Here is a 13,009-nt window from a genome sequence, read left to right on the forward strand (position 1 = left end):
TGCCCCCTTTTCCAAATAACTTCACAGAACCCCCCCTGACACATATAGGCTTCTTTTAAGCTATGTACTTCATTTGCAGCATTCACTTTAACCTCATCAATGGACTATACAGCCATTATTTCACAGGGATACTAAACCATGTATTCTCTTGTATTTTGTATAAATTTTAAATAAACCTGCTACCATTGTTATGCATATTCTACAGATTATCTTTGACCTGAACCTAAATGTATTTTTATTGTGTACTTACTGTACTTTGTATATGTATATAAATGTATTTTTTCTTTAATGCAGGTTCACCTTGTAAATGAGCTTGCTCAATGATTATCTCCTGGATAAATAATTTGATTTATACCCCTCAACCTATCCAAATAATCTTTCATAACTCTTGGCTCTGAAAGACATCTCAAAATCTTAATAACTGAGTATTTTAATACTGTTGATAATCCAATACTGGACAAATTATCACCTTCCCCAAAGCTCCACTCCACTGGGAGCAGTAACATACTTACAAACAAAAAAGATATTTAAGAACTCTGGACTCTTTGATCCATCCGATACAGATACAGTGGTCCACAGATTCTTAGATTAATTACAACTTAGTGGCGGACATGCTTATTTCCTAGATGAATGAGAAACTTATTTCCTTGTCTACTCAAATCCGTTCTCCTACAATGGCCTCCTGCCAACACTGGTAAGTAACTCGGAATACTTTAATTCATACTTAAATACCAAATGGATGGACTATCTAGGACAATATTGTTTGTTCACTAGGACAGCAAAAAAAACCAAAAAAAAAACACCAAAAAATATTCTTGTGTACGCATGTAGAGAAGTTGATCCTGCTGTTATGTGTTCATAACATAAAATGTTTTTGTACATGTTTGCAAATTGAACACAAGTGTCTGGAAGGGGAGACTGCACCTGCTACTCACTCAACCTGGATACATAAACTCTGAATATGACATACATACGCTTTCACTTGCACGCAACTTTTTCATTCGCAAGTTAAATTTACATTCCACTCTGAATCATGCCCATAATGCTTATCAGCACCACATTTTGGAATTTTATAACTTAGAACAACCGAAATCCAAAAGGTGTTAACAATCGCCCTTATAATAATCAATATATATCAAGATAGAGTGCTGCACTACCAAAAGCACTGGTTACATGGCTTAAGCTCATCTTTAAAGAATCATTTCTTTCCAGACACTAATCTAGTTTAGTTCTTACATCAACGTGGTCAAGAAATCACTTAACATCTTAGACAACCCAATCATATCTACACAAGTTATGGCACAGTATAAGACAAAAAAAAAAAAATCTCAATGAGATGGCAAGACAACCGTTCCGACAAATTGTACAACACAGAGTCTGCAGTGCAGGAAAATAATTGGGGGTTGGCATCTAGTTTATCCCATTTTCAGCCACTTTTTTTCTGGATCCTGTTGAAGTATTTGTCTGTAAATATCAAAAACTTATCTTCCCATCAGTCTTGGCAGGATTTCCGGTCCATTCTGCTCAAAGCACCCCGATAACATGATGCTAACTTTGCCATCACAGTATCTCCCAGAGAGGGTTTTGCAAATTGAAGGTTTTAAGTCAGCTAAGGATTCTTCCTTGCAACCCCTACCATAAATGCCCTTTTTTGTGGAATGCATTGTGATATATACACACTTTATTATAGCCATTAGTTTCTGTAGCTTGTTCAATGTCACGGTTGGTCTGATGGTAACTTATCTGGTAAGTGTCCTTTTTATCTGGCAACCAAGTTAAATGAGAGGCAAGAATCAAGGCAGGTGGCTGTAATTTTATTCTTGTTCCACTTCTGGCCGATGGACTACACTGATCCCTCTTTCTAAGGTTAGATAATGTATTTCCAATGGCGTAGTGGTTAGCACTTCTGCCTCACAGCACTGGGGTCATGAGTTCAATTTCTGACCATGGCCTTATCTGTGAGGAGTTTGCATGTTCTCCCCGTGTTTGCGTGGGTTTCCTCCCACACTCCAAAAAACATACTGGTAGGTTAATTGGCTGCTAACAAATTGACCCGTGTGTGTGTGTGTGTGTGTGTGTTAGGGAATTTAGACTGTAAGCTCCAATGGTGCAGGGACTGATGTGAGTGAGTTCTCTGTACAGCGCTGCGGAATTAGTGGCGCTATATAAATAAATGATGATGATTCCCCAGATTATAATAATGCACACATTTCTAATTAATTTGGAATGCTCTCATATTCACTTTGCTTCTATTTTTTTGCAATGTCTCTACCATGCTGCAGAACCTCACAAATATATGGATATTTATATTTACGGTCATGGTAAAAAGTTTTCAGAATGAAACAAGTATTGGTTATCACAAAGTTTGCTGCTTCAGTGTTTTTAGACCTTTTTGGCAGATGTTGCTATGGTATACTGAAGTAAAATTACAAGCATTTCATAAGTGTCAAAGGCTTTTATTGACAATTACATTAAGTTTATGCAAAGAGTCCATATTTGCAGTGTTGACCCTTCTTTTTGAAGACCTCTGCAATTCGCCTTGACATGCTGTCAATCAACTTTTGGGCCACATACTGACTGATGGACGCCCATTCTTGCCTAACCAATGCTTGGAGTTTATCAGAATATGTGGTTTTTTGTTTGTCCACCCACTTCTTGAGGACTGACCACAAGTTCTAGATGAGATTAAGGTCTGGGGAGTTTCCTCGCCATGGACCCAAAATTGTCATGTTTTGATCCCCGAGCCACTTATTTATCATTTTTGCCTTATGGCAAGGTGCTCCATCATGTTGGAAAAGGCATTGTTCATCACCAAACTGTTCTTGGATGGTTGGGAGAAGTTGCTCTTGGAGGATGTTTTGGTACCATTCTTTGATCATGGCTGTGTTCTTAGGCAAAATTGTGAGTGAGCCAACTCCCTTGGCTGAGAAGCAACCCTCAGGATACTTTACTGTTGGCATGACACAGGACTGATGGTAGCCCTCACCTTTCATTCTCCGGGCAAGCGTTTTCCAGATGCCCCAAACAATCTGAAAGGGGATTCATCAGAGAAAATTACTTTATCCTAGTCCTCAGCAGTCCAATCCCTGTACCGTTTGCAGAATATCAGTCTGTCCCTGATGTTTTTCCTAGAGAGAAGTGGCTTTTTTGCTTGCCTTCTTGACACCAGGCCGTCCTCCAAAAGTCTTCACCTCACTGTGCGTGCAGATGCACGCACACCTGCGTGCTGCCATTCCTGAGCAAGCTCTACACTGGTGGTGCCCTGATCCCCTACCTGAATCAACTTTAGGAGATGGTCATGGCGCTTGCTGGACGTTCTTGGGCGCCCTGAAGCCTTTTTCACAACTATTGAACCTCTCTCCTTGAAGTTCTTGATGATCTGATAAATGGCTGATTTAGGCGCAATCTTACTTGCAGCAATATCCTTGTCTGGGAAGCCCTTTTTGTGCAAAGCAATGATGATTGCATGTGTTTCCTTGCAGATAACCGTGGTTAACAGAGGAAGAACAATGATTTCAAGCACCACCCTCCTTTTAAAGCTTCTAGTCTGTTATTCTATCTCAATCAGATGACAGAGTGATCTCCAGCCTTGTCCTCGTCAACACTCTCACCTGTGTTAACGAGAGAGTCACTGAACTGATGTAAACTTGTCTTTTTGTGGCACGGCTGAAATACATTGGAAATGTTTTTTTGGGATAAAGTTCATTGTCATGGCAAAGAGGGACTTTGAAATGAATTGCAATTCATCTGATCACTCTTCATTACATTCTGGAAAATATGCAAATTGCCATCATAAAAACGGAGGCAGCAGACTTTGTGAAAAATAATATTTGTGCGATGCTCAAAACTTTGGGCCATGACTGTACAACAGAAATGACAGACTATACACTATTTCTGAGGTTGCAATTACAATATGGTATAAATACATTTCAAGCATTTTGTGTTTTCTATTAGCAAAGAAGATTTTGGTTTGGCATGGTACTCAGTTATTTGTAGGACCGTGCCAATCTATTTTAAAATCAAGAATATAACTTTTACTATTAAGATAAATTTCTACTGTTTTGAGTATTTTCAAGCATAATCAATAAAGTGATCTATTCTTCACTACTTTTGGTGTTTTGGACCATTAACCATTATTGCATTACATATTTCCAGTAGTTAAAATAAAAACTGGTTAATGAAATTATCATGGCAACCACAGTCACAAGGCACATGATGCAGTGGTTTGGAACAATTCTTTAATCTCTGCCAGCACTGTAAAATCCATGCCTTCCTTCTCCCCCTCTGCCTCCACATGACATGCTGACAGTCATCTGCCCAGCAGAGAGCCTTTGAAAGTGATTTGCAGGACAACTAAGAAAAATGATGCATGATTAATTATTTACTTTATTTGTTGCTAAAAACCCCTAAAAACAACAACTTTGTGGCAATGGTGCGTTAATAAGTCACCTTAACATTTTATCAAAGTCTATTGCCTTACCAAAAGCAAAACTTCATTTATCTTACAATGGGAAGGTTATCCGAGAACTAGGAAATCTCTGTGTGTAAAATCTATCTATAAAAATATATATCTACATCTATGCTCTAGATGGTGTTTTGCACGTTTTAAATTACACTGCCTACTTCCGTCCAGGTCGGACTCCTGATTTACAAACTGTGGGGTTAAGTGCATGAAAACGTGGTGGGAATTACTCAGAGTCTGCCTTTTAGTGATAAATATCCAGATTCTTGTCAGCTTTCTTTTTATCTCGGGCACAATTCGTGTGAAGCATTTCTGAACTTCCCTCCACAGTATGGAAGACGTGGAATATAAATTTCTTTATTAATATTAACAGTCTAAGAAATTTATATTACACATTTTCTGCAGTGACTTCCTTTTTGAATTAGCTATGACAGAATATCATGGTTATAGGAAAATGGACTGCAACTTCAAGACACTCTGGAATAGTTTTATTTATTGTGGGATAGATGGCTGCTACACAGTCTAACCAGGAAGCAGAGAATATCATTTCAGTTTTATGTTAGGATTGCTATTAGGAATATACCTATCCCTGTAGGTGCAGGATGAAACACTGCAGTTGCTGTAGTAACCATTTTTTTTTTTAACTCAAATTGTATAGCTTGTACATTTACATCATCATAAAGCAAATAGCTTAATGGCAGTATCTTGCTTTAACCAGGGAGATAAATTTAACATTGCATTTCTGAAAACGGTGATAGAATTCCAAATGGCAGTTAAATATTAACGCACACACAGGTCTATTTCAAAGGTGACAAATCATAATGAATGCAGTTGCTCAAGCTTGCATTCATTACCTCTACTACATATGCAATTTAGGTTTTGTTTTTGTTTTTAACTAACTATACTAGGAGATATACCTCAACAATAAAGGCCTTCCTTTCAGATTCACTTTCAATTTGCTTGATAGCCACATCTTTTTCTCGCCACTTTGCTTTGCAGACAACGCCAAAGGTACCTCTTCCAACTACCTGTTAAGACAGAGAGATAAACAAAAAAGTTAAAACAATGCGAAATTTAAAAAATAAAAATACATTAAACATGCATGTATATGTGGTTACGCAGATGCAGCAAAAACATGTAAAATCACAGTTACACTACAACACAAGATAAACAAAACGGGTGACATTTATGGAAGCAGAGTAAAGAAAACCTTTACTATAAAAAGGTGGAATCATTCCAAGAATTTTATAATCACAATAATGTAGCTATATTAGTTATACTATCATTTTTTTATTTTCTATACTTATCTCTCAAATCCTTTATTGTGTTTTATAAATAAATCTAACAAACCATATTTGTGCATTTCAGTTGTAATTGAAGGGCTTTACCATTGTACATCCTCCCTGATCATACAACAAAAACCACAGAGATTAAAGGGCATCTGGAAATAACTCATGGTGAAGGAGACCTAATAAAATGACAGATAATAAAATTAGACTGACAGTTGTGTTTTGTTTTTGTTTTTTACAGAACAAAAAATGGACTCCATCAATCTGCATGTTGTTCCACAGAGACCCCGCACAACTAGATCATGCAGACACCTGTGCAGCACCACTAGTTAGGTGTTCTAAGATGACAATTCGTCTTCGATCTGCCCGTCCTAGCGTTTAATCCCTAGATGCTCAGTTTGTCTCCATGTTTCTGGCATGGAAGAGTGTCAGAGGATTTACTCAAATTGAAATAAACACCATCAATTGCACCTCCCTGATGAACTGTTCTGGTAACCCTGTCAAAGAAATCTGACATTTCTTTGACACAATCACTCCTTGGGGAAACTGTGCTGCTTTGTTTTATGCAGATTACGGGAAACAAGATAATCAATTCTTCTCTGTAGCATCTCCATTAATTTACTTAATAGTGAAATAGTCATTTCCCTTGTCCCTCTGAGATCAGAAAGCAGAATTAAGTTCCAAGTATGTATGTATTCTATCCTGCAACACAACTAAATCCATTTCTGACTAAGCTCACTATCGAAAGTAAATGATTATAAAATGGACAATGAGTCTAAATACAGCAAAATGTATATTAATATCTAAGGCACCACATTGCTCTGCAGAGCAAGGCTGTGGCAAAAACGGAGCACACACAAAATGGGGATATACAACATAGAAACACAAAACGGGGACATACAACGTAGACGAAAAAGTGAATACAAAAAAAGAGAAGCGAGGGCCGTCCGTGTGACAGTTTACCATTTAGTGGAAAAAACTTCTATGCCAAATATGGATACACCACAAAATAAAATATGGTCATATTTTAATACCAACAGCTGCACCAGAACATTTGTCTTTAATGTGCAAAATGAAAAAAAATTAAAAATGGCTTGAGAAAAACAAGCTTTAAAAGTAGGTTTGTTCAGGTCAGTAATGAAGTGGTTAAAAGAGTAAATTGTAAGCATTTAAAGTGGATTTACCCTTAATTTAATGCATCCAATGTCCTCTTCACTAATACCTTTTCTTTATTTAAGTCTATAACAAATCTGTGTAATCCTTGACATAAAGCGTATACCAATCGGCTTAGGTTTCAAACTCAAAATTTACCAATCAGTTTGACTCCATGCAAACCAGTAGCAGGATTATCATATTATAAAGAGACACAGTATTATTATTATTATTATAAGATTTGCCAATTTGCTCAGTCCACTTTTTAACCATGTTAAACACCAACACAAGAATCACTACTATAAAACAAAAACAACCCTCCACAAAACATCTATTTAACCGGGCCAGTGTTATTTATTAAGTTATTTCTAAAGAGAAATGGTTTCAAGTTGCAGATGCAAAATATTAACAGTAAAGAAGAAGTCACAGAGAGTATGGGAAACATGGCTTCCATATAGTCATTGTCAAATTACAATGTACATAGATTTGACATGACAGAACAGTTTTCCCTTAACCCAGAGTGCCGAGTACAGCTGCAAGTGTGACATTGCTAAATGTCACCAATACCAAAATGAGAATAAGTACACAGGGGTTTACAGCAATGATTCTTAGAATGGAATAGGCTGTTTTGAAGTAGAACAATATGGCTGATGTCTGGGCACTCTGTAACTGTTGGTAAGTGCAAGTGAAAATTACAACTATGAAAGTGTACTGCAGCATAACAGGTAAGGTGACGTTTGACATTTTTCAGATGATATACAAACCATAACATAATTCAAATATTTTAAATTAACAGGTAAGGCTTGTTGTCTATAACAACTGTACATTAAATATGTAAAAACTAGAGGTAAGTGAACTTTTCTAAATTGTTCTGCAAAATATTTGCATCATTCTGCATTTGAATACAAAGTGTTGTCCTTTTTGCCAGGGGAATTGTGTTCCCACTTCTACCCTGATCGCACCACACAGCAGAGTGAAAACGGTCACCCCAACTCTATTCATAGACTATAAATACTGCAAAATGAAAATTTACAATACTGAATGGCACGGCGAGGAAAGGCAAAGCTATATTGAGTGAATGTATTGCCAGAACCTCACACCTCTGCATTACAGCCTCTTCCTCTAAGAAACTCAATTCGCGCAAACTTATCACTACTTTGCTCATCTCTAGTGACCATATATAAGCATGATACATTTCATCATCATTTATTTATATAGCGCCACTGATTCCACAGCGCTGTACAAAGAACTCATTCACATCAGTCCCTGCCCCTTACAGGAGGAAGGGGGGGAGCGAGATCAATTTACCTACCAGTATATTTTTTGGAGTGTGGAAGGAAACTGGAGAACCCTGAGAAATCCCACGCAAACATGAGGAGAACATGCAAACTCCAAACAGATAAGGCAATGGGATTTAAACTCATAACCCCAGCGCTGCGAGGCAGAAGTGCTAACCACTTGGCCTCCGTGCTGCCCTACATTTGCTGTGTTCGTTACATAAATATAGTTTCTTCAAAGTCACTCTTCCTCTGCATGAAATTGGGCAAGTATTTATGAGCATTAAGGATAATGAGATAATAGAGTCTGCCAGCTTGCAGCACATTGACTCTGAATGGTCATATAAACATAATATCACAGGATCTTCTGCATTTAAAATGAAATTCTAGACAGAGAGGGGCACAGTTTTGCAATAGATTTTCTCAAACATGTTGTGTGCTGTAAGATTTCATTTCAATTTTATTTTTACATTTAGGAGGCCCAAAATTCCACCATAAGAGAGCTCGGCATCCCCTATCACACTCTATAACAGTGTTTCTCAAATCCAGTCCTCAGGACCCACTAACAGTGCGGGATTGCCAGGTGACCAGTGAAATAATTATACCACCTGCTACACTGTCAGTTAGTAATGAATACACCTGTGCTTCAGCAAGGAGATATGGAAAACATGTACTGCTAGGGGGTCCTGAGGACTGGAGTTGAGAAACACTGCTCTATAAGAATGCAGAGGACTATCTCCGCACTCATTCGAATGACAAGCTGGTGGCATGACTTCAATTGTGTCTCTCGTACTATGCGCTCTATCCTTTCTCCGACTTACTGTGTTTCTTTTCATTCACTGTGTATGTATTACACTTTTTGCTACCTAAATGTTAATTGCTAACCTTTTATAAACATAATACATATATACCTCTCTGTGTAAAAGGTTGTATAGAGCAGACAAAATATATAACTTAGTCCGGTACTGAAATGACTGCTCAGACTCGGTACCAACGCTGGGGATCTGCACCCCAAAAATAGATAAATATAACAACCAAAGTGTGCGGTGGTATGTCCGAGTCTGCCACAAAAACACTCATGCACAAAGTATATACTTTAAAAATAGTTTATTCTAATATATAAAAAACCATATTAGGTACAACCAATGTGGGCTGTTATCAGTGCCAAACCAATTATTAGCGAGGTAGGTGCACCTACCCGCCAACCAGATATAATGTATACCAGTCCAGCAACTATATAGAATCCGTTCCACTCTATAAATGTAGAGATTATGATATGATTTTCACGGGATATCCAAACCCTAATATTAGGGATAATAGTATAGAGAATACAGTGATGTATTTGGGAGGTCCAACTCCGGAATAACTGGTGAGATCCAATGCGGAATGTCAAAGGTAACAAAAAGTCTCTTACCAATTAGGCGATGTATTACAAGACCGGTACCTTAATATGTACTATGTACTGTGTATCCGAAATGGATCCTCCTTCTCTGGATGTAGATATTAAACGGAGCTCCGTGTATAGCTCTTAATCTCACCACATCAACTCCAAACACTAGCGCGCGGTCCCGCTGGTGACTGACGTCATAGGAGTGCGTCCCCGTCTCCTCCGGGACTCATCAGGTATAAATGTGAGCGGTAAGTGAAAAGATGCACTGGTATAGGCACTGATCCAAAGTCCACAAGAATAATTTAAAATTGTTTGCTGTTCATCTGACACGTTTCATCCCCATATAGGCGATTTCCTCAGAGATAAGTTTCACACTGACTTCGGTCGTCTTTTAAGACCACAGCAAATTGCAGACAATTAACACCTTTATTTGTTCCTGATTTTACAGGTTCATACTCAGGTTGTTGAGTGCATTCAATGCCTTCACTCTTAGTTTTGGATTTGGATCTGAAAGGAATCCACTGTTAATCCTAACACCATCCAAATTTCGAATTAAATCATGATTTTTAGAAAATGCTGCACTGTTACAGAGAGTAACCAAGACTCGCTCTTGAATTTCAGAGTTGGTTAAAAGAATTTGAAGTAGTGTTTTTATGTGGTGTGGTTCCAGATTTCCTGCAGACAGTGCATTGTTTTCTGATTCTGTCTGGGTCCAGGTGCATCACCAGAGAAATGCAAATCCAAACTTTGGCACTGATAACAGCCCACATTGGTTGTACCTAATATGGTTTTTTATATATTAGAATAAACTATTTTTAAAGTATATACTTTGTGCATGAGTGTTTTTGTGGCAGACTCGGACATACCACCGCACACTTTGGTTGTTGTATAGAGCAGAGCTGAATAAAATAAGTAGAAATATTCCAGTTATTTTATTTAACAAAGAATATCCCCTTTACTCCCTTTCACTCTTCTGCAGCAGGATGCCAGGAGCTGGTATACTAAGAGAGCAGACACATAGTGACTTACAGCTTGGCAGCCTTGCTATGCAGAAGTGTAGCGAGTGGAGTGGTTGTTTCAGAACGAGCAGTGGGGACAGGAATGTCAAGTAGCACAAATACTTTATTTTCAGATTTGTTGTTGCTTTTTAACCTGTATCAGATCCCAGAGAGGTGGAGGAGCTTTAGTTCTCTGTAATGAATGGTAATACAGGTAAAAAATCTAATATTTTAGGCATAGTGCTTCATATACTACAACAACATTGACAAATGACCCCTCTTTCAATTAAGCAGTCAGTGGTATTACACTTCATTAAACTGTTTAGCAGAGCTGCTTATAGTAACATGTAAGAAGAAATACTTGGTGGTCATATCTAACAGAATAACAAATTCAATGAACAGTTGCAATTACTTGCTCTTCTTTTTGGTTTAGGGAAATTTCTGAATAGCAAGTTTCTAGAAAATACCTCTACTTTACCTATTAACAGAGTTGCAGTGGAATACCAGACTACACTGAACACTGTATTTTACAACTGATCTATGCATCATTTTGTCACTGGATGTGACAACAACTGAGGACTTCCTGTTTTCTGTAAAACTGTTGCCACGGATAGTAAATCTGAGAGGACAGGTCCCCCCTATTAAGAGCAGGGATTTGACGGACTTCTACCTCGTGTAGATTTTTTGTATGAAAAAAATTAAAATTAAAGATTTGTTCCAAATGTGCCCACAGGAAAATGAAGTCATCATTGTTTGCAATCTTGTGATATGGATACAAGCAACATACAAGAATATTTCAGCTAAAAGTGTGGATAATTGGAAATGCACAACATATACTTTTATTTGGCTGCAAACAATGAAAAATTATGTATACGTTTGTGCAACCTAATTGTTATTCTTATATCCTGCATTGTGCCGATTTTCTCTCTTCAGCTGTCACAATAATACTGACCCGAGTTAAGAGTTAACTTACCAGGTCATTGGGCCAGTCTCTATAGTTGTGCATACACAACGGAACTAAAAGCCCAGATTTGGCCTCCAGGTTCCATTTGTTCAAAAAAGAAATTATATATATCATGTTTAACATGCATTCAAAAAAAAAAATCTTATTTTTGTAATATTAAATTAAAAAAAAATTATTCTAGCAAAGCAGTATTTTTAATACTTTTTTTATGTTAACATCATCCTGAGGTGGCATTAATGCAACAGTTGCCATGGCAGTATTAGTTGTGCCATGATACTTTTGTATTTTGCATTGTGAGGAGTTCTCCATAACTTGACACAAGCAATAACTTCTCTCATATATATAGGGCAATAACGAGCCCAATCACCAATAGGTTTCTTTACCCTTTCATATACAGACCCTGTGTCGAATTATATTTTAGGCATGAAATTGGCTACTTCGGCAAATTGAAAAAGAAGAATTTGGTCCCAATATATCTGCATATCGTAAACAAAAACAAAAAAAAGTGAAACACTAAGAACCAAGTAACGTGTAAGAGAATAAACATATAGGCAGATGGACCTAGAAATATGCCTGTTAGTACACAGAGCGGATTGTTTATTTCTTCCTCCAGTACTCAGCAGGTCTAATGACAAGCTGGCAGCGGCTGTCATTGTGCATCTGGTAACTATATGCACACAATGATGCCAATAGCACAACAGGACCACCCACTGACCCCTGGTTATACCTACCTGGCATTACCCACCCTCCTCCCAGCTTGCTGCCCCCCAGCTCACCTCTTCCACCTCAATCTCCTTGTAGTCGATCTCCTCGAAGTTCAGCACTGGAGGTGTTTCAATCATGTCAGCGGAGGAGGCAGACATGCCTTGCCCTCACTAAGCGAATATGGGCCTCGGATAGAGGCCGAGACTCCAAGCCGCTGCAGCAGCGGTTACCGGAGTGGGGGGAGACAGGACGGTCCGGGGCCACCGTACACTTGGGCTTCACGGGCGGCCCCGGCCCTGCGATTTCCAGGTGATCCCCAGTGGGACGCCCACTCTCGGCCTGATACGTGACAAGGACAGGGGGAGAAGGATAGACGCGCCCGCCGCTACACTGACACACTCCCCATCCGACCATACAGGTACCGTCGGAAGCTGCAAAGGCCGGGAGCAGAGTAGCGGTGAAAGGGGCGGTACTACTGCGGGTGACGTCACTCCCGTTCAGCAGCAGAGTTCACAGGAAGATTTTTTTTTTTTTTAAGCTTTATTGAAAACACAAAAAGAAATATGAGAGCAGCTACTGTACGATGTGCGGGTATTACTGCTCATCGTGTAAGATGGCCAAACCTTGACATTTAAGATTTGTTGTAAAACGATTCCATACTTGCCAGCTTTACCAAAATAGCCAATATCAATGCATTTGACAGGTAAATCATACTATAATGACAATGACAAGTAGTCAGGTGGGCAAGTATAGTATAGACCAGTACATCAAG

General features: G+C 38.5%; 1 protein-coding gene across 3 annotated transcripts in view; it reads right to left on the reverse strand.

The window, feature by feature from the left end:
- MAP3K7 (mitogen-activated protein kinase kinase kinase 7) overlaps positions 1 to 12,730 on the reverse strand; it is a 68,850-nt gene extending 56,120 nt beyond the window's left edge. For all 3 annotated transcript variants that reach the window (XM_075202787.1, XM_075202786.1, XM_075202785.1), the window contains exons 1-2: positions 12,309 to 12,730; positions 5,380 to 5,490 (exon numbers count right to left, since the gene is read on the reverse strand). In XM_075202787.1, coding sequence (XP_075058888.1) covers positions 5,380 to 5,490; positions 12,309 to 12,395 — 198 coding nt within the window. In that variant the 5' untranslated portion in view covers positions 12,396 to 12,730. The remainder of the gene's footprint in view (positions 1 to 5,379; positions 5,491 to 12,308) is intronic.
- Between the last annotated feature and the right edge of the window lie 279 nt (positions 12,731 to 13,009).

Source organism: Mixophyes fleayi, chromosome 3 (genome assembly GCF_038048845.1).
Source record: "Mixophyes fleayi isolate aMixFle1 chromosome 3, aMixFle1.hap1, whole genome shotgun sequence".
In the NCBI taxonomy this organism is placed as follows: domain Eukaryota; kingdom Metazoa; phylum Chordata; class Amphibia; order Anura; family Limnodynastidae; genus Mixophyes; species Mixophyes fleayi.